The 23,507-nt window shown below is 34.3% G+C and overlaps 1 protein-coding gene and 1 long non-coding RNA gene across 2 annotated transcripts in view; one reads left to right on the forward strand and one right to left on the reverse strand.

Moving 5' to 3' along the window:
• Window positions 1-23,507, forward strand: part of PCDH15 (protocadherin related 15) — a 990,428-nt gene that overhangs the window by 145,416 nt on the left and 821,505 nt on the right. The window contains exon 2 of the mRNA XM_077945583.1: window positions 7,174-7,292. Within this exon, the coding sequence (XP_077801709.1) occupies window positions 7,202-7,292 (91 nt within the window). The 5' untranslated portion in view covers window positions 7,174-7,201. The remainder of the gene's footprint in view (window positions 1-7,173; window positions 7,293-23,507) is intronic.
• LOC144331020 (uncharacterized) overlaps window positions 17,544-23,507 on the reverse strand; it is a 172,797-nt gene continuing 166,833 nt past the window's right edge. Inside the window, exon 8 of the long non-coding RNA XR_013397851.1 lies at window positions 17,544-18,040. This is a non-coding gene — a long non-coding RNA (uncharacterized LOC144331020). The remainder of the gene's footprint in view (window positions 18,041-23,507) is intronic.

Consider the following 23,507-nt stretch of genomic DNA (forward strand, 5'->3'; position numbering starts at 1 on the left):
CAAGTCACTGGCATTTTCATATTTTTATGTTTAGTCTCTCTTGACTGACTTAATACTTTTGAATTTTGTGCTGATGGATTTGCCTTAGGAAAATACTCATGTACTCATTAATTTATTCTTGTTTCTTAGAATCTATAATATTCATCAAACAAGAATATTAATCAGAATCATTTTCCTGTGCCAGGGAATGACATCCTACAGAACTGTCTTTCAAGCTTCCTTTTTAAAATTTTGCATGCATTTGCTTGAGCATTAAAACTCCATTTTAAATTTGCTTAGTTATATTTTTAAGCTACACACTCCACTGATGAAATAATATTTGGCCTTCTTTTTTTGTATTTCAGTTTGCTCACTCCTTTCATACTAAGCTTTTTTCCGAAGACTTTTCTAAGAAATAATGAGAAATGTGTTTGTCTAAAAGACTAACATTTAGATGAAAGTTCCAAAAACGTAGATTGAGTGGAAACCTCAAAAAATTGGCAATTGAAATTTCTTTATCTCCTAATTTGGAATTATTTTACTAAAGTGCCTTGAAATGTATATTAGGTTAAAAAAATTGAAATATAGTGCATGCTCAATAGCAAAGTCATTGTGAGAAAATTGAATAATTTATTTCTATAGAAGATTAGTGTCTGACACGCACTAAATATAAAATAAATACTAATTGAGTAAACGTATGTGTAAACACTAAGAAAAATATCCAATATAATAGCAATAGTAAACATACAGATTACATTTCCACTCATTTAAAAACATTTTTGGTGTATTCATATTTTATTAAACCAGCTAGTATGACTATATAATTATAACATTTGGCATGTATCTATTATAGACTAAACTGAATATTAGCTTTTTTCTGTGAAGATACAATCTCTGAACACAAATTAAACAGATTAATTATATTGGTCAGTCATTTGTTTTCTTGAGAAGTAGTATTCCCCAAAAAGAAAACCAGTGTTCCTCCCTGTTTTATTTAAAGTTCTATTATTAAAACCAGAATTTAATAATGAATAGACTCAACAGACATGTTAAGATACTGATTTGAATTTTCCAAGAATTCACCATAGCTGTAAAATAAGAATGCCTGAGCTTGGACTTACCTTCTGTGTTTCACGTGGTTTTGGGAAATATATTTTGAGTTAAATTAGTCTCATTTAATGTTTACAACTGTTGATTACATATTTAAAATGTTTAAAACTGAAATGTAAGACCTTGCAAATGATTGAAGTGATGGCAAGATTAATTCTTAATAATTTATATTCTTAATTTTAAAATTGATTTTCATCAATTTTATTTTATACCACCATGTTTAGGGCAAATCTATATGTAGAGACAGCGTGCACCCAGAAAGCAAATTAACATTTTCTTTTTATTTGAAATGGAGTCTGTCTTGCTCTCTTGCTCAAGCTGGAGTGCAGTGGTGAAATCTCAGCTCACTGCAACCTCTGCCTCCTGGGTTCAAGCTATTCTTCTACCTCAGCCTCCTGAGTAACTGGGATTACAGGTGTGCACCACCACACTCGACTAATATTTTGTATGTTTAGTAGAGATGGGGTTTCACCAAGTTTGTCAGGCTAGTCTGGAACTCCTGACATCAAGTTATCCACCCACCCCAACCTCCCAAAGTGCTGGGATTACAGGCGTGAGCCACCATGCCTGGCCAAATTTAGACATATTTTAAGTTTGGTAGTGAAGGCACATTCAGATGTAGTAGCATGTTAAACAAACAAACAAACAAACAAACAAACAAAAAACTGTAAGCCCAAGCAAAGATCTAGTAAGCCTGATTTAGCTGGACCAGGTGGGAGAGGTGCCTTGGACCTCACAGTGTCCTATAAAAACATTGGTTACTTTCCAACCATACTTCAAATTAGCTACAACGGAACCCCTTGAATTTAAATTGCAAACTTTAAAAAAGTGGGAGATAATATCAATATCTACTTATCATTAATGTAAATTTAAATAAAATATATACTTTATATAAATTGTATATGTGACTATGTAACATAAATTTATATATAAATATATTATGTATAAATGTACTATAAAATTGTCAATAAATATCAATATATTTTTATAGATGAATATATGATATAAATGTATACGTATGTATATTTAGTAAAGAAAAATATAATGTGATCTAGAAGGAGGGAATGTATCTGAAAGGCTGTCTGAAATTTTACTTTCCCAAAGTTCATATTACACATTTTAAAAAAAGAAAAGCTGATTCATCTGGTAATGCTGAAGGGTGATAAGTACTCTCTGTAGTGATGAAGACATTATTAATATTTACCACCATGCTGAGGTAGAAGACAGTTTTCTCTCTAGGCATTTAAGGAAATTCATATTTGGTGTGGTAAGATATAGTGACTTTGGAAAGCCTCATGTTTTTAGTTTGAAGCTGAGGTTGCTTTGAAGGGAAGTTTGCTTTATTCCAGCAGGTAAGTAGCATATGTTTCTCACGAGGAATACAGAGCAGTGACAAGTTTTAGTTTTATAGCTTTATCTAGATATTGTTATAGATCAGCAGTAACAGTAGTTTGGCTGAACAAACTATTGAAGGGCAGACTGCATATATACAGCTCACTTCACTGTGAGAGTAGAGCTTGCTTCATGGTTGTGTATTGGTATGGGGTTTCTTATCAGCGTAATGATGGTGTGTTCCAATCTTTGATATCTCAAGAAGATTAGTGTTTATTCACATAGCAGTCACAGACATAGGCTAAAAAATAATTAACATTGTCAAAAATGTATTTAAGAGAAAACTGCTGTGGTGTCAAACGTGGCTGCTTTTGCCATGTGTCACTGCAACCACCCAAGACTCAGGGAGCAGGGATAAACAGAAAAAAGAAGGACCTTTGTGTATTTCCAGTCTTTGGATTTATATTTGAAAGTGAAAGGCAGTGAAAGACCTTTATTCTCCTTCCAAGAGATGAACAGAAATCTGTACTCAGAGTAGTAGATACCATCAAGGATGCTGTCAGGGTTGTCGGAATAGTTACACTTTCACTGTAAAGTTCTCATTCAGTTTTTATCAGATAGCATTTTGGTTGCTTTGTGTAATCTCAGTTCATTTACTGAATGAAAATTATTGTAAAGTGACAATATACAGTTTTGAAATGATAGCTGCTATTTTCATGTCACTTATTACATTTTAACGTGTTATATAACTTATTTATGTTTGTTGTTGGTGGATCTTTATTTTGCTGGAATATAACATCCACAGGAGCATAGAATTATGTCAGCTTTGTTCACTGATATTTCCTAACTGCCGAGAAGAGTGAGTGGTATCTAGTAGACCCTCCATAAGTGCTTGTTGAAGAAATTAATTTTTGAGAACATTGAATGCCAGAGAAATAAATATGAGATTTATCTTGCAGGAAATGCAAATGATGTGAAATTCAAAATTAGTATGTTTGTCTTGAATAATTGCAGTAAAATATTCTTAAGACTAAGGAAAATGTGTCATAAAATGCGCATGGAATGCAAACCACTTACGTGTAATATTATACTATAATAGGAAACAAACACTTTTCCCCAGTATTTTGAGAAAAGAATACTATTTTTAAGTCATGATTGCAAAATGATAACTTCATTAGCTATATTAGAGTACTGAATACACCAATGTAATTATCTCTTGAAAAACAAGTATAATAATGTATTCATTTATAGGTCACCTACAATTCTTTTTAGAATTGAACATGCTTTGGATTTTTAGAACATAACATTATTGGCCAAGAAATTCTGGAGGAAAAATTTGTCCTCGGGGAACATGGAAAGAGTCTGATGTGGGATTTGTAGTAAAAGTAAAGCACCACCACAGAGGTGTTGCTTGACATGCTTTTCATTTACCTATAGTCACTTAGCAAGATTTTGGAATTCGTCTCCTATAGGACTTTCTCTTGTAATTCTAGAGATTATAAAGCTAGTAACGAAGACAATCTTTTGTCTAAAGCACTTGATCTCTTCCAATTAATTTGATCGCAATCACAGAAGTGCCACTATAGGTTGTCAGTTGATTGTCACAATATTGTACTAAACATGCTGGTCCTGTAGTCTTTTACACAGTCTCTTTGTGGGAGGTACCTTTCATTATATCTTTGTTTAGAAACTGGGTTTTCTCACGAAGTCAATATGTGTTCTGTGTTTTGGGTGGGTTGATGTGATGAGTCATAGCTTTCTTTCATGTCTCTGTAAATATTGAGCCCATTGAAGTGATTAAAATTTATTTGGAAATAAGGCAGATACATATGAACCAGTAAAAAAAAAAAAACTATAGAAATTATTATTATTCTCATTATTCAAAGACAAATAAGTATAATATTTCCCCTAAAATTATCTCATTCCTCTGGGCAGTAAATGCTGTATCTATTCTAAATTGATTTTTATATGAGTTTTGTCTGTGATGCTTTCAAAAGTATACATATAATCCTCTACAAACATGCAGAGCCATAGATCAAGAGGTTTTGTTTCTGGAGGCATAATAATGGCAGTGGCATTAATGACTTTAAAATAATGATCCATCAGTTATTTTTATCCTGGAGACTGCTCCATGAAACCAAATTAGCTTCAGTCAGAAATAAAATAATATACCATAATTTGTGAATGCATAATAGTATAAACTAGTATAAAGGAAGTCAAGCTGGCAGGTCAAGGGCCCACACAGGAACACAACTATGACCTTTTGTCCTTTGCTAAGATACTGCTTTTTCTTTAATTTTGTTTTCTAATACATATATTTTCCGGGTTGTATTAATTTTGTTTTCTAATATATATCCTTTCTAATATATATATCTAATATATATCCTTTGTATTTATCTATGGTTTCTCTTTATATTTTTAAAATTTAAGTAACATTGTTTTATTTCTTAATGTTGTCATGTTTATTTTTCCAAATAAAAAAACAGATTTGAAGTCATTGTGTATAGAAATCTTAGTAGGGCTATAATCCTTTGAGAAGGGGGTTACAATGTCTGTCTCTCAGAGTTTAAGGGAAGCAATACAGCAAGCCATCCTAGGCCTCCATATCCTTTGAAAACTTCTGAGCCCTGCGTTTTCTGGGATATTTTCCAATACTTTTCTCTGAGGGAATGAGCAAAAGTATCTTACTCACAGACTTTATGGTCTCTTCAGACGCTCACCAGTTTATAACCTTGAGCCAGTCACTTATTGTCTGTGAGCCTGACCTTTCCTCCATAAAATGGGGATAATAATATCTACTTTATAGCCCTTGCTAAAGATAGATTGAGTAAATCTGTATTTAAGACTTTGGAAGTTCCATAAATGCTGAGTCAGAAAGACTCATATTAAGCTTTGGGGGTACTCGTTCTGTGAGTAAGTACACTGTGTTAAGCATGTATTTATATTCCCTTACATATTTAATGTTTAAGACAATCTTATTAGGTAGATACTATTTTATATCCATTATGATAATGAGGAATGTGAGATAAAGATGCTATTAATTTCTTCAAAGTCATATAACTAGTAAGCTGAAAAGCTTGAATTTCAAAAGAAGCCACACTCATCCGCTACTCTACACAACCAGTAGCATTGGCCAATTTTATTTTTCTTTTTTTCTACACGTTAGTGTGGACTTGGCATCTAATAGTAAGTTCTTCTTTGGGCTTTCTGTCCCTAGAAATTATAAATGCAGGGGCCAAGCACTTTGCCAGTTAGGGAAAAATGTGGAAGGCCCAGCTAAAAAGAAGGCAGGCTCCTTTTTTATCTTAGACAAAGAAACAAAGAAGAATAGAATTCATTTTAAAATGTGTGTAAGCTGGAGCAGTGATTTTTTAAAGCCAAGAACTGTGTATCCCATTAGTTTAAAAAAGAGCTTACACCTTTAATACAATTTTACAATACTCTCTCTATATATATATATTTATAAGTGCTACTGGACAAATAAACATTAAACACTTGGCAATAAATCAAAAATAGATAAAATGTAGACAAAAGCAGAATTAAAATCATTCCTTTATACCCTCTGATAAACCTTATCCACAGCTAGTCTAGTGGAGAGAATCCTGGGCAGAAATAGAAAACTGGAGAACTTGAGGAATCAATATTAGGTGCTAGAAGCATTTAGTCTTATAAAGAAGATTGCACAATCATCTAAACACTTGGAAATCACATGAAAATTTGGATTTCTGCCTTCTCTTTGAAAATCAGAAGACCCAGCAACACTGGTTTGCATTCCCACATTAACAACCATTGACAGAAGTTGAGCACCAGCTGGTCTCTTTAGAAAACCTTGTATTGCACAGTTTATCACAGCCTCTACCATCACTGTTGTGCCCTTAGGCTAATTCATTCTTTTCCTTTGTCTGCTTGTACTCTGTAGGCATTTGAGTTTGGAACCTCTGAATTAGAGAAACAGTGTTCCAATTTATAATCAGGGCCACAATTTATAATCAGGGGCATTTTGAGCAATTCTGTGTGGATAATTTCCTAAATTTACAAAGAAAATGAGCATGTCATTCTTTCAATAAGACTTTCTTGTGTGTGCTCACAGGCCACTAATTTCTCAATCAGTTGTTTTCTTTTTCTTTTTTTCTTTTTTTTTTTTTAATTGCTGGAAGATTGAAAAGTAAAACAAGAAAATTAAAATGGAATGCATCCAAATGCTTCATACAGCAGATGTAGTGAATATTGACAGATTTTCCTTACTCTTTCCCAGCATAGTTAAGTCAATTTCTGATCACTCTACTAGAAAGGAATTAACGTTTTAATGATAGACTTTTCTACTTAATTGCATAAGACAAATTTTCATTGAAATTCTCATGTAGGATACTAACAACTGGCTTACTATCTTACACTTGTTTGTAAAGTTATGCTGTAGACAACGTAAGTTTAGTTACTCAAACTGATTAACATTTGAGTTACCCATCAGGTCTTAAATTTTAAAGAGTGTGTTAGTATGTTAACTTCTCAACCTGCTTGCTGGAAAATTAAATAACAGAAAAGAAGTCTTTCCTTAGAGATTACTTGTCTGAAAATTTATGTTGATAAACAGTTCCAGTGCATTAAACCATTGTGTTACTTCGTTAATGGATAACATGGCACAGGTAATTAACTATGAAGTCATTAAGGCTTTTCTGTGCTGTGACAATTGCGTTTACCTGTAACAGATTAATGAACATGTCAAATGTTTCTTTCTACCTCCCCTTATTTCAGATCAGCTTTGAGTGAGCTTTGACAGAAGATGTTTCGACAGTTTTATCTCTGGACGTGTTTAGCTTCAGGGATCATCCTGGGCTCTCTCGTTAAAATCTGCTTGGGCCAGTATGATGATGGTAAGGTTGCTTTTAGCTTGATCTTTAGAGCAAGCCAGGATTTTTGTTATTACATTGAAAACACACCACAGATATGAATAATGCTAATTTGTAGTTTATTATTGAAAGGTTAGTATCTCCGTGTAATAATTAACCTTAACTAAAATAAGCTTAGAAAAGTGAAATCACATGTCCTTTGTTTCTTAGTAAAGATTGCAGTATGGTAGAAGGAATATAGTTTAGTAGAAAATCTAATGCAAGACCTCTGTTTGCTTATTCTTGCTAGGTAAATGCTTAATTGCTATAGAAACAATATTAAACTGTATTTACTAACCCTTGAATATATGCAAACAAAGGTCTCAAACAAAGCTAGAAATACAAAAGACAACAAAATTTGACCCCCCAAAAGGGTCAGAAGTAGCAGTCATAAGTATTTTTGTTGTTGGCACTTTAACCGGGCATTGCATTATTTTATCCCCCACTATTTTTTTTTTTTTTTTTTGGAAAGAATAGAAAAATAAAAAAAGATTTGGTATTTGATTTCTTAAGTTTTCCCCTAACAGTCAGTCAGTCATTTTAGAAAGATTTATTAATTTTCAGGTTCCTTTGAATCCATTTAATACATTAAATTTGCTTGCAATGGCCCAATTGTGCCAGTCTTAGATATTTCAATATTGGCAGAATCTGTCTTAGAATACCCTATAATGAGAGTTAGGATATATATATATAATATGTTAAATTTGATAGAAGAAAAAAATGGAAAATATTTCCTCCCTAGAAATTTTCTATTGAAGAAAATTGAGTTTTATTTCTTTCCTGTCTTTCTTTTCTTTTAACTTTCCATTGTTGTTATTCAAGATTTGTTCGGCATTCGTGGTACACAGACAAGCAAACTGGTTGCTCTTAATGGCAGCAAAGGATGTGAATTTATTTTGTGCTTTGCTTGGCTGAACTGATTGATCAGAAGATAGATGAATTAGTTTGGCTTTTTCCCAAACAATGTTCAAGTTGTGCATATATTAAGACATTCCCAGTCTTCAATAATGTGAGAGATAAACTTCTTTGGGGATTTGCGGAATAATTCACAATAGTATTCCCTTTCATATAATTGGCAGCATAATCTTTTGAACACTGCTGCTAGTTAGCACAGTGTTTACTTCAAGTGCATCTGAATTTAACTTCACATCTTTGGCATTTATGGAGATTGTGAATCTGCAGCCTAAAAATGAATTTCAAAGCAGTATATATAAATAACTGCTATTTTGAAGGAAAACACATTGAAATGAAAAAGAGTTGTGACTCTGTAGTTAAAGAACACATTTTAAATTGTGCCAGAGGAGTAGATTGCAAATCAATGTATTGGTATTACTTTGTATAATAAGGCATTCTATTTTCATTCTTATTTAGTGTTCACACTGAGCAGGCAACTATTCACTATCTGTCTGTCTTCACATTAGACATCTACAAACCATACACTTTTTAGTAATGTAATTTTAGTTAACAGAGGAAATTACTTCTGGTATAACCTGTAATGCTATAAATTGGTTTTTTTCATAAGCTTGTTACAGTTTTTAGTCTTATAAATATATTTGCATTGCCTCTAATATGAGATTATTGGGCATCACATAGTCAACTTTCTGAATCCCAGTGGAATTTCAGACTTGCCAAGGGATACAGCACCGTGGGGCTGACTTTAATATACTATATTCACACAGCTGCAATGCTTTGTAGGGTTTCTCCTCTTGGAAGTGACTCAGTTCTTAGGAATATTGAAGAAATGGGAAGTATGACAGATAAACTTACTTTTTGTTTAGTGTTTTATCAGTTTTCTAACTGTGTGTATATTTCACTATTTCTTCCATGCTTGTATCCTCCAATGTGCCTCCAGATATAATGATGCATTCTCTTTCTTTAGGTCTCCTCCTACTTCTTTTTTCTTTTTTGTCTAGACAGAGTCTTGCTCTGTCTCCCAGGCAGGAGGGCGATGGAGCGATCTTCGCTCACTGCAACCTCCAGCTCCGGGGTTCGAGTGATTCTCCTGCCTCAGCCTCCCAAGTAGCTGGGATTACAGGTGCCCACCACCACGCCTGGCTATTTATTTATTTATTTATTTATTTATTTATTTATTTATTTGTATTTTTAGTAGAGATGGGGTTTTGCCATGTTGGCCGGACTGGTCTTGAACCCCTGACCTCAGGTGATCCACCCACCTTGGTTTCCCAAAGTGCTGGGATTACAGGCTTGAGCCACCGCACCCAGACTCCTTTGAATCCTTTATCTCTTTCAAACCTCCCTTAATTAGAGACTCTTTGACATTAGTGCTATTGAATTATTCAGTTATGTATGACTGAAAATGATTTTCATAATTCCTTTCTTTTAATCCATATAAAATCATGAGCCTGTGCCATGCAGGGCTGAAATCAGGACTAGGCAAATCATGACTAACACAAACTAGCACTAAACTGGAATATGTGACATGAATAACTTGAATAAATATTTTTATCCAAATTTTTGGGTTTGCAGGTACGTGGTTAGGTTCAAAGAAGGCAGTGGTGATGGTAGTAAACAGAATAGAGAGTTGCAAGAAAAGGCCAAAAGGAAAATAAAACTTGTTATAGATAATCTACTGGTTAGATTAGCCTATTATGATTTTACATATGTAGTTACATAAATAGGAGCTTCAGAGAAAAGTGAAGGAAAATATGTTTAAGCTATCCTTAGTATATCCATATTAAAGAATAATACACTTCTGGATTTTAAATTAAGAATAATTTATTCTGCTTTTCTGTGTATTTTTTAATTAAATGTAAGGGAGTTGGAAGAAAAAAATGGATTGCTGTTTTAATAAACACTTCATCCTAAAATTGAATATTCTATTATTATCCTTTTGTGTGAAATTATTTATAGGGACAATTTATTATTAATAACATGTAACAATATTTTTTACTTGAAAACTTTGGCTAAATTTTGAATCTTTAAAAATTTCTCTTTCAAATTGCTGGGATGATTTTAGACGAAGCAATAAAATTTATAGGTGGTCAATTCCATAATGGACATTTCATTTGGTTAATGATTGTAGATCTATACAAGTACTAGTAACATAAATGAGGCTGATAGTATGGTTTTGTGTTTAAAAAGTCAGAATGTAGCTGATAGAGCTACTAGAAAATTAGAGTACATAATAGATTTATAGTTTATGGTGTATCATTTTGTTATTTTGCCCTGATAAAAGAGCATTAGGGGTGGCTCACGCCTGTAATCCCAGCACTTTGGGAGGTCAACGGGGGCAAATCACCTGAGGTCTGGAGTTTGAGATCAGCCTGGCCAACATGGTAAAACTTTGTCTCTACTAAAAAAAAAAAAAAAAAAAAACAAAAAAAAAAACAAAAAAAAAAACGGGGTATTGTGGCAGGCTCTGGTTATCCCAGCTACTTGGGTGGTTGAGGCAGGAGAATTGCTTGAACCACAGAAGCAGAGGTTGTAGTGAACCGAGACTGTGCCATTGCACTCCAGTCTAGGCAACAAGAATGAAACTCTGACTCAAAAAAAAAAAAAAAAAAAAAGCATTAGGATTTATGTTGAATTTATTTTTAATGCATTAATGATCCTGAAAATTTTATTTGAATTGGGAAGTGTGCCCTGATCCCAAATTGAGTGTGGGGAACCTAGGAAGCAGATCTTCTCAGAAAGCAGAGGAAGCAGGACCCTGTGCTAAATTGTATGTTATGAGAGATTTAAACAGATATGTAATGCATAGCCATTGTTCGAATATATTTTCCCCAGTTAAGTAAACAAACTAAGTTGTGTGCAGCATTTATGTTGTGGTTTATTTAGTTTTGATTTTGAGGATATATATAATAATAAAAAGTCCAAATGGACTGGAATGAAATGGTGTCTCATTTTTGTTGTAACTTGCATTTCTCTAATGATTAGTGATGTTGAATGTTTTTCATGTTTGTTGGTCACTTCCATTTCTTTTTTTGGGAAGTGTCTATGTTCTTTCCTCACTTATTAATGGAGTTATATGTGTTGTTCTTGTTGATTTAAGTTTCTTATAGATTCCAGATATAAATCATTTGTCAGATATATTACTTGCAAATGTTTTCTCCCATACTATAGGTTGTCTGTTTATTCTGATAGTTGTTTCTTTTGCTGTGCAGAAACTCTTTGGCTTAATTAAGTCCCATTTGTCTACTTTTGTTTTTGCTGCATTTGCTTTTGAGGTATTATTTATAAATTATTTGCCTAGGCTAATGTCTAAAGAGGTTTTCCTAGGTTTTATTCTATGATCTCTATAATTTTGGGTCTTAAATTTAAATTTTTAATTCTTAATTTTTGCATGTGGTGAGAGATAGGAGTGAAGTTTCTTTCTTCTGCATTTAGCTAGCCAGTTTTCCTAGCACCATTTAGTGAATAGGGTGACCTTTTCCCAATTTTTAATTTTGTCAGCTTTGTTGAAGAACCGTGGTTATACATATGTGATTTTATTTTCTGGTTTCCCTATTGTGTCCATAGATCTATGTGTCTATTTTTATGCCAATGCTATGCTGTTTTTTTATTTATTTATTATTATAGCCTTATAGTATAAAGTCAGATAATATGATGCCCCCAACTTTATCTTTCTGCTTAGGATTGCTTTGGCTATTCAGGTTCTTTTTTTGGTTCCATATGTATTTCAGAATTTTTAAAATCATTTTATGGATAATAAATTTGGTACTATGACAGAAATTATATTGACTATGTAGCTTGCTTTGGGCAGTACAGTCATTTTAATGATACTGATTCTTCCACACAATGATCATGGATATTTTTCCACTTGTTTCTGTCATGTAGTGTTTCTTTCAGCAGTGTTTTATAGTTCTTGTTGTGGACATCTTTTACTTCATTGGTCTCCTTTGTGAAATATATTTCTAAATATTTTCTTTTTTGTGTCTATTGTAAATGAAATTGAGATTTTTATTTGGTTCTCAGTTTGAGTGTTGATCTATAGAAATGAAACTGATTTTCAAGCATTTATTTTGCATCCTGAAACCTTACTGAAGTAGTTTATCAGGTAAAAGAATCTTTTGGAGGAAATATCAAGGTTGTTTAGGTGTAAGATTGTCATTGGCAAACACAGGTAATTTGACTCCCTCTTTTTCAATATGGAAGACATTTATTTATTTCCCTTGCCTGATTGCTAAGAGTGGCCATCCTTGTCTTGTTACAGTTCCCATTCAGTATGATGTTGGCTGTGGGTTTGTCATGGATGGCTCTTATTATTTTGCAGTATGTTTTTTCAATGCCTAGTTTGTTGAGGGTTTTTATCATAAAGGCATATTGGATTTTATTGACTGTATTTTCTGCATGTATTGAGATGATCATATGGCTATTGTTTTTAAAGTTGTTTATGTGGTGAACCACATTTATTGATTTGCATATGTTTAACCATTTGTACATCCCTGGAATAAAATCCACTTGGCTGTGACAAGTTATCTTTCTGATACACTGCTGGATTTGGTTCACTAGTATTTTGTTGCAGATTTTTGTGTCTATTCATCAGGGATATTGGCCTGTATTTTTCTTTGTGTGCATGTGTTCAATCCTAGGTTTTGGTATCAGGATGATACTGGTTTCATATAATGAGTTAGAGAGGAGTCATTCCTCCTCAGTTTTTTTATTAGTTTATACAGGGTGGTTGCTAGTTCTTTGTATGTCTGGTAAAGTCTGACTGTAAATCTGTTTGCTCCTGGCTTTTTTTGGAAAATTGATTTTTTATTACTAATTCAATTTCATAACTCATTATATGTCTCTTCAGGATTTCAATTTCACTCGGTTCAATCTTGGCAGGTTATATGTTTCCAGGAATTTATTCATTTCTTCTAGGTTTTCTGGTTTTTGATCATAGAAATGTTCATAGTCTACCATGATTACTCTCTAAGAATCTACATAGACTACTCTCTGAATATATTTTGTATTTTGATGGTATCGGTTGTAATGGTATCAATTGTAATGCCACATTTTTATCATTCCTGATTGTGCTTATTAGAATCTTCTCTTTTTGTTCCTTGGTTAACTTAAATATCAGTCTTATCAATTTTATTTATCCTTTCAAAGAAACACCTTTTCCTTTGTTAATATCTCGTTTGGTTTTTTACAGTCTCAATTTCATTTAGTTCTGCTCTGATTTTTGTTATTTCTTCTGCTAGCTTTACATTTGGTTTGTTCTTATGTTTCTAGTTCCTTAATGTGTGATATTAGGTTATTAATTTAAGATATTTTAATCATTTTTATGTAGGCATTTAGTGCTTTAAACTTTCCTCTTAACACTGCTTTCATTGTGTCCATTGTATCCCAGAGGTTTTGGTGAGTTGTATTTCTATTTTTATTTGTTTCAACTTTTCTTATTTCTGCCTTAATTTTCTTATTTAGCCTAAAATCATTCAGTAGCAAGTTGTTCAGATTCCATGGACTTGTGTGGTTTTGAGAGTTTCTCCTGACATGTGTTTTTTTGTTGTTGTTGTTGAGACAGGGTCTTACTCTATTACCCAGATTGAAGTGCAGTGGTGCTATCTCGGCTCACTGCAACCTCCACCTCCCAGACTTAAGCGATTTTCCTGCTTCAGTCTCCTGAGTAGTTGGAATTACAGGTGTGCACCACCAACATCTGGCTAATTTTTGTATTTTTTAATAGAGATAGGAGTTTACCATGTTGGCCTTGCGGGTCTTGAACTCCTGACCTCAAATGATCTATCCACCTCAGCCTCCCAAACTGCTAGGATTACCAGCATGGGCCACTGTACCCAGCCAATATATATTTCTAATGTTATTTCCTCTGTCATATGAGAAGATGATTGACATAATTTTGATTTTTTTGAAATTATTGAGACTTGCCTTAAATCCAAGTATTTGGTTAATTTTAGAGAACGCTCCATGCACAGATATGAAAAATGTATACTCTGTGGTTGTTGCATGGTATGTTCTGTAGATGTCTATTACATCCATTTGATCAAGAGTTCAATTTAAGTCTGGAGTTACTTTGTTAGTTTTCTTTTGCCCTGATAATCTATATGGTGCTGTCACCAGACAGATTATATAGTTAATAGTTGTTAAATACTTCAGCTATTATTGTATGACCTTCTTATCTCCTTTGTTAGATCTAGTTGTTTTTATTAATCTGGGTGCTGTGGTGTTCGGTGTATATATTTAGGATGGTTAAATCTTGTTGAATTGAACCCTTTACCATTATATAGTATCCTTGTCTTTTTTTTTTTTTTAACCTTTCTTGATTTAATATCTGTTTCATCTGATACAAGAATAGCAATGCCCGATCTTTGTTGTTTTCTATTTGTGTAGCACATCATTGTGCACCCTTTACTTTGGGGCTGTGGATATCATTACACAGTAGGTCAGTCTTTTGAAGGCAGCAGATTGTTGGGTCTTGCTTTTTCATCCAAGTTGCAAATGCATATCTTTTATGTGGAATATTTAGGTCATTTACATTCAAGATTAATATTGACATGTGAGGTTTTGTTCCTGTCATATTGTTGTTAGCTAGTCACTTTGTATGTTCAATTGTGTAATTGCTTTATGGGATCTGTGAACTTTGTACTTATATGTGCTTTTCTGGTAGCAAGTATTATCCTTTCATTTGCATGTTTAGAAGTCCTTTAAGGATTTCTTGAAGGACCAGTCTATGCGTGAACATTTCCCTTACCATTTGCTTGTCTAGGAAAGACTTTTTTTCTGCTTTGTTTATGAAGCTAAGTTTGGAAGGATATAAAAGTTTTGGCTGCCATTTATTATATATATATTTTTTCTTTTAGAAGGCTCAAAATAGACCTCTACTCTCTTCTGGCTTCTAAGGTTACTACTGAGAGGTCCACTGTTAGTCTGATGGGACTATATTTTGCAGATAATTTGATACTTACTGCATAAGATTTTTTCTTTAGCATTGACTTTGGATAGTCTGATAAATTTATGCCTTAGTAATGTTCATCTGTATAATATCTTACAGATATTCTCTAAATTGTTTATATCTGGATGTCCTCCTCTCTGACAAGAAGAGGAAAATTTCCCTCAATTATTTCCTCAATTATATTTTTCATGTTTCTTTCCTTTTCTTCTTCCTGAAGAATTCCTCTAAGTACAGATTTGGTTGCTTTCCATAATCCAGTATTTCTTGAAGGATTTATTCATTTTTAAAATTTTTTTAATATTTGTCTGACAGGGTTAATTAAAAAAAAAAAACAGTCTTCTGCATGGTTTAGTGTATTGTTAAAGCTTTCAACTATGTTTTGAAATTCCTTTAGTTACTTTTGCAATTCATGAATTTCTATTTTTTAATACTGTTATTTTGCCTTTTATAACATTCATCATTTTTCTGATTGAGATTCCTTGCACTCCATACTCTGCATTCTTTATCTGTCATTTTAGAATTTTCATTTTGATTAGAATCTACTGTTAGAGTGCCAGTGTAACCCTTTAGAGATGTCAAAACACTCTACCTTTTTATACTGCTAGAGTTCATACACTGATTCTTCCTCATCTAAAGGAGATATCACTTCTTATTTTCGAATTTTATATCATTTAGGTAAAGCTTTAAATTTCTTTATATATATTTTTATTTTTCCTTTAGGGAATGACTGTGGTTTATGTTATGATGCATATGATATGCTTTGTTTTGAGGTGCTTTCAGTGTGCCAAAGTTCTATATGGGTTCTTTGATTGTGGATAATCTTTGTATGGTGACTTTCTTAAATGTTGCCTGTTGTTGTGATGTGTTAGATGTGTCAGCTGACACTATCTCCTGTGAGGCTGAGAGTACAGAGGTCTCAGGAAGCTTATCTTATTCACTAGCCCTATGCCTTTCTGAGAACAGGTATTCCATTTGGTGGTGCAGTTTATTTTCCAGTCCAGTGATGTCACTTACACATAAGAGCCTGCTCATTCTCTGGTAGCTCAGTAATGACTAGAGGCAACCACCCTGGCAGGTGTAGCTGGTGAAGATCTTGTTGGGCTGTGGCGATGTTTCAATGGAAGGGGGTTGGAGGCCTATACCGGGTCCTCATCCTAGGCAGGCAGGAATGTGATCTGCTTCCCCATCATGCCCCTGTTGCATTTTGCTCATGACCTTCAGTTTAAATATACATTGTTCTTTGACTCCTGGCTATAGTGCAGCTGGAGATCATGTGTATGCACCTCCGGCAGCTACCAACAAAATGGACTCAGGGCAAATCCTCTTCCCCAAGTTCATGACAGACAACTTTGTAGCTTGTCTGCCTTCAGTTACTGGGACAATTTTTCTTTGTATAGAAGGGGAGACATGGGTCTCACCCTTCATGAAAGCCTCTGTGGCAGGGGCTCACTTTGAATGGAGGTGTAGCTGTTGTGAAAAACCCTGGAAAAATGTACTCCAGTTTCACAAGGGGTGGCCCTTATCTGGTAAATTCTCTGCTGTGTCTGCAAGAGTAGACAGGAGGAGCAGAAGATGACTACCTCTCCATATCCATTCCCGGCTGCCGGTGCCGCTCCCTTCAGTGATCTGTGTCACACTACATTTCCTTTCTCCCAAGGCAGGCTTTGGAGGGCTGTGAACCCCCATTTCCTATGGGTAGGCCACATTGAGGGTTACATTACCAGGGAGCCACAGTTCCTCAGGGACTCTCTGTTTCCCTTTGATTGTTGATGTCAGAGCAGGTTATGGGGTATGTTTGCAGGGGATCTTGTGATGTGGTAGCTCAGTGACTGAGGTTCTACAGGCACAGTAGTGGCCCACTATGTGTACACAATAGTACAGCACTTGACATCTCAGTTCAGGCCTGAGAAGAGTGTGGGCACCCCTGTGTGAGCTAACAACATGGATTTCTGTCTTTGGGAATTTTCCAAATTGCCATGGATAGCATTGCCCAAAATTGTGAGGGTAGATGGACTCTCTAATAATTTGATGTTCAGCAGGTTGTTGCCAGGGTGAGGGGAATAGAGAAGCACCCCCACCTATACTTTTATTGGGTCTCTAAGTTCCTTGGGGGTCAATCTCTGCCAGACTCTTCCTTCCTCTTTCTTTTTCTGTACCCCAGCTTCTTCCTGTGGGTTCTCTGATGGGTCCTGGCTGTCGCTTGACTGTTTTACATTCAGATCATTACCATTAACCTGTAACTTTGATCTTTCTGAGAACTAGCATCCAATGTCAGTCAACCATCTTGGAAAAACAAAGAAATAAACAAAAACTTTGACTGTATTTTTATTCTGAGAGGTTAAATTCAAGTTTTAATAGTAACTACTTTGATGTTCTTAGATGGTGAAATCTTGAGACTTTGTCTTTTTTATTGGAAGCTTTGTAAGCTATTACATGTATATGTACATTTTCTAGATTACATACCATATATGCCATTTAGAAAGGGATGACAAGAAATACCATTGTTACTTTCAATGTTAACTCCAATAATTTTTTCTAAACAATCTCAATGTTATTTTCATATGAAATCTCAGCGGTGTCCTTTCATTAGGTTGTACCAAGACTAGCATTTCGTGTCTTCATGTTTTTCTGAAGGTGAGTAATCTTGTGGATCCTTGTGTCTCCAAAATGGATTTGGTTGTAGGATAACAATTTGAAAGCATATATCTTTTCTTGCTTTATAACAATTTTCTGGTAATCAGGTTCAGAAATATAAACTCTGTGACTTCTCTAAGTTCTGACCTTGTGCCTTGAAGGATTACTTCAATAGCTTCTCTGTATTCCAGTAATAGACTCTGTTAAAGCCATGTGTATATCCTGGAAAGCAACAGAACTAAAAGAGAGAGAAGAAAAAAGGTACTGATAAATAGAAGCCCATTTCATTGTACTTAGAAGATTCTTTTCTGCTAAAACACACACACACACACACACACACACACACACACACACACACACACACACACACACACACCCTCACCACACCCACGCCCCACTAAACCCACACCCCTTACCCAAAGATGTTATTTCTGAGGTAACTTAGAATATGCCAGTATTGGTGCTCAGACGTTCTTATTTGTCCTGCTGAGACAGGAAAAAGAAATAAAAGGTCTAATTCAGAGTCCAGGCAATGCATATAAAATCAATAATACCTGGTAAGGTGGATGCTTGTCTTTGTGGTTCTCATAATCTGAAAATTTTAGAATGATTGAAAAATGCCCACATTCTAATTATATGGAAAAGCAGAACTCATTTTAAATGTTCTTTATAAAAATTGAAGTTGAGCAAAAATGTAATTATAAACTTGCTTGGCTCTGAGTCATCAATGACTTATACAATCCATAATAGAGATTTTTTGTTGTTGTTGTTGGATGTTCTGTCACATCTTTGTATCTGTTGCTACCACTTCTTCACGAATTCCCTTAAGCTCTGCAATTTGGTTTTTCTTGTAACTATACTGAAAGTGCACTCTCTATAGCTTCCAGTAACTACTTCCTTAGACAAGTACTATGATTTTGTAGCATTTCAGCAAACAGCATTATTGATTTACCTTTCCTGCAGCTTTCTTTTTCTCAGAGGTTCTCTGTACTGACCTTTTCTGAGTGTCTCCCTATCAGACTTCTACTCCATCTTCTGGTGAATATACTACTTTTTACTTTTGTCTGATTTTGAAATTGTCCCACTCTCATTTGTTTTCCCATAAGGGCCTATCTCCTATTATAAACACATTTGGATATATTCTGAACAATTAAATAACATCATCTCCTTTGCAACTGTCTACTTTCTCTAACTTCTCATTATTTAACTGGCTATCCACTGGATGTGGTTGGTGGTTACCAGAACCTGGTGGGTAGAGTGAGCAAGGAGATGAGAAAGAAGAGCTCTTGATCAAAGATTATAACATTTCAATTAGAGAGGGAATAAGCTTCAGTGATCTATTGCACACAATGGTAACAATAATAATATTGCATTGTGTGTTTCAAAATTACTAAAAGGGTAGATTCTAAATGTTTTCATCCTAAAATGACAAGTTTAGGAGTTGATAAATTTGTGCATTAGTATATTTAATCATTTCACAAGGTAAACATATATCAAAACATCACATTGTACCCCAAAATATGTAATGTGCACAATTATTTGCCAATTAAAAATTTAATTAACTAATTAACTGATAAAACATTTTGGAGAAGAGATGATCAGAAAATGTTTGCAGGAAGAATTTTGAGTTTTCACGTAAGGAACTTGAGAAGCATATGGAAATTTCAGGAAAAATTTGAAGAAGACTGAGTTGGTGCTTTTAAGATATGTATAGCTATCTGTTTGCAGCAATAACGATCATAAACGCTGTGATATGAACCCAATCACACAAGGTTAGGTATTAAAGAATCCAAAGGTAACAAAATAGCATGTACTGGACGGTTTTGATCCTGATCCAGTTTTCTAAAAGTATACAATAGCAGAAGTCATTACCTTAGGTTTACAATATCCTCAGCAGCCTTTACCAGATGCTAATATACCTACTCCAAACTTTGAGAAGCAGTAGAGTGTGGTGGTTAAAAATATACAACTTTGGTTTGGACTGCCTAGATCTGAGTCCTGGCTCCAAATCTCTGTAGCTCTGTGGGTATGGTAAATTACACAATATCTCTTTGCTTAAATTTCCATGTCGATAACACATGGCTAGTAGGAATACTTAGGAATATTATGAATGTTCAATTATTTAATATAAGGGGCTTAGATAAATAATGGTCACATGGATACTCTGTTAGCTGTTTTCATCATCACTGTCATGAAAGGTAACAGTGTTAGATAAATGAGCTCTTCTACTTAACCGATATGTTATCAGAGTCAAGCTACTTGATCTAAGTCATCTGTTCTTGTTTATAAAATGAGGAAAATGGTACTACCTATCTCATAGGGTTATCATGAGTTCAAATAAGACAAAGCATACAATACATATGTATCATTTTCTGGTACATCAGACATAAAATTATAAGAAAAATATATAAAATATGTTTTGTTTGTATTCCTAATAAAACAAGATTTTTGTTAGGAAGTGGCAGAGATTAGGCAGATTGTCGTTTTCCTACCATAGGATTGAAATGTTTATTGGAAACAGAGATAAAAGCTTTCCTTTTGCTAGGAATGCCATAATTAAATACCACAGACTAGATGGCTTAAACAACAGGAAATTTAAGCACTTCTGGAGACTGGAATTATCCAAGATCAAGGTACTAGTTGAGCTCGTTGCCTCACAGTCCTCACTCCTTGGCTCTCAGATATCTACCCTGCCTCTTCACATTGTTGCCCTTCTGTACAGGCACACCCATGATGTCTCTCCTTGTGTCCTAGTTTCTTCTTATAGGTTTCACCTTAAGAGACTCATTTTAATTTAATTATCTCTTCAAAAGCCCTATATCCACATATGGTTACATTCTGAGTTACTAGGGGGTAGAGGTTCAATATATGAATTTTGGGGGAACACAGTCTAGCCCATAACACTGAAATAGAGATAGATTCCAGTTAGGTATGCCTGTGAGTCTTAGTTCTTTGATACTGCAGGGTCTTAGGCATATAGCTTTTATCAGACCCCACCTGCTGTGGAGGACAGAGCTATTCCAGTTGTCCTTGCCCTAATTCAGTTGCCTTAGTCACTGAGCAATGCAGAGGTCTCAGATGCAAGCCTCTGTGACTCCAGCTGAGTCCCAGGATTGGAGCTAAGAATGGACACAGACGACAAGGCAAAACAGCAACTGAAAATCTCAAAGAAAGAGGAGGGAAAGAAAGGTCCTGAAAGTAGCAGGTGTGAATAGAAGATAAAATGTGACCAAATAATTCCTTCAAAGCAGAATGACTGTTGAGATAAATCGGACAGTACAAGGTAATATGTCATTTTCTGTCTACATTTACTACCTTTTCCTAGGACAGCTTAGTCCTAGATTATTCAATGAAAATTGCAATTTGACATTAAATTCCTTGCACATAAGAACTGGGAAGGTAGGTGTGGTTTTGTTGTCACTGAAATCTTGTAGCTTAGTTCATATTTGTTGTTTCATATGCATTTGTGAAGTAAATAAATAAATAAGTTTAGACCTTTGTCACATTGCATTTGTAGGAAACAGTTATATTTTGCAAATATTCAGTTTGTTCTGATGAGTCATTTAAATATTCATCTATTAGGCAGAACTGTATAACTATCTCTGGGCAGTGAAATATAAGCAAGTATGACATATTATTCTTGGGCTGATGCAACAAAAATCTATGTGAAATTCTTCATTTTCTCGCTCTTCTGTCAAAACAACTTAGGAAGACATGAATCACAGACGGTTCAGCTATACAAGGTAATGCCTCAGTCAGCCCTTATCCTTGAGTGACTAGGTGGAGTGGATCTCTGCTTCCCTTGCATTCACCTACCCATGATAGATATGCACCATGAAAGTGAGATAATACATTCCCCCATGGATGTAAAGGCCAGTTTGCTGACTGCGACTTTGCTTACTGCAGAAGTTGAAGTGACTCAGCTTCTCTCTTTCAGCTATTCTTAATAACATAGTCAACCGCTAATCTCTATTTCCTAAAACGGTACTTTTTTCAAGTATCTCCTAACATTTCTTCCACTAACTACTGGATTGTGTCCGTATCCTAGCTTTTGCCCCTTTGTGATATACTCTTGCTTTGCCTACTCATAGTATTTCCCAGAATTTCTCAACATAAACCAATTGTTTAGTCACATTGTATTCTTTTCCATTATTGGAATGTTACATTTTTATTTCCTTCTCTATATATTGTTTTAAAATATTTTTGCTCTTCTTACTGTACACTCTCTTTGCCCTTTTCTTTCTCATACTCCATCTATTCAGGGCTCATTTATAAGCTCAAGTTCCTTTGTGGAACTCCAGTTTACAACAATACTCACTCTCTCTTTTTCTCCCTCCTTCCTAGAAGTTATTCTTGATTGATTGCTTGTAGGGTTCATTTTTTGCCACTGATTGTATTTAGTGCCTTCTTATATACCATTAAGTGATGTTCCTACTTATTTCATACACATAATTCCTACCTACTTGATATGGTTTGGCTATGTCCTCACCCAAATATCATCTTGAATTGTAGCTCCCATAATTCCCATGTGCTGTGGGAAGGAACCATGGGAAATACTTGAATCATGGTGGCTGTTTTACCAATACTGTTCTCATGGTAGGTAATAAGTCTCATGAGATCTGATGGTTTTATAAGGGGAAACCCCTTTTGCTTGATACTCATTCTCTCCCTTGTCTGCTGCCATGTAAGATGTCCCGTCCTCTTCCAACATGATTCTGAGGCCTCCCCAGCCATGTGGAACTGTAAGTCCATTAAAAGTCTTTCCTCATATTTTACCTAATCTCAGGTATGACTTTATAGCACCATGAGAACAGACTAATATACCACTCAACAAGTCTCTTGAAATTATGAATCACATCAATAATCATTTTATGTGTAAGCATCAGTCACTAATAATAACCACTAACATTTATTAAGAATTTATTAATTAAATTCTTATATAGATTTATATAGATTTTATATGGATTTATTTATATAGATTTTCTTTAATGTTCACAAGTACTCCATAGGGTCCTTGTGATTATAATAATAATTACTAGTATTTATTATTATGTCTAGTTTAGAGATCAGGGAACTATAAAGAAGCAGGGAACTTAAGTTGCTTTCTCATTGTGATTCAACTATTCTGTGGGAAACCTGAGAGCAAAACTGTTATCTTAGTTTGAAGTGCAATAGCCACATGCTGTCCTGTTATTTTACAATGTCAAAATTTCAACAAAAGTTTATCTTTCCAGATTTTTCTAAAATTCTACTTATTACTTGATACTAATTTATTTATTGTTCTTCAATGTTACTATTGATGACACCCAATCAAAATTAATGTCCATCTTTCCTTTATAGCGTGTCATGTAATGTTTGTTTTCATGGTTACATTATAAAATCCTGAACAGAGACTGTCTCATTTACTTATATTTTCCTCAACACTTGGTAGAATGACCCAATTCGTGATTAACGAAATAAATAAGCATTGAATAAAAAGTAGATTGAGAAGTAAAATGCCTCAGCTAGAAGGGCAAGTTGGTGAGCTTTGAGAATAGTAGCTGGAGTTCAAACAACAATTCAAAAATATGTAATGAGAGTTTGATTTATATGACACTGGTCAATTATGTAGGGACAAAATCAGTCCATAAATGTTTAGTAAGGAGATATTACCCACCCCACAGCGTAGTTTTTTTTGCATCCTGTTAGGAAAACAAGAAATCTAG

This window comes from Macaca mulatta, chromosome 9, assembly GCF_049350105.2.
Source record: "Macaca mulatta isolate MMU2019108-1 chromosome 9, T2T-MMU8v2.0, whole genome shotgun sequence".
Classification (NCBI taxonomy): domain Eukaryota; kingdom Metazoa; phylum Chordata; class Mammalia; order Primates; family Cercopithecidae; genus Macaca; species Macaca mulatta.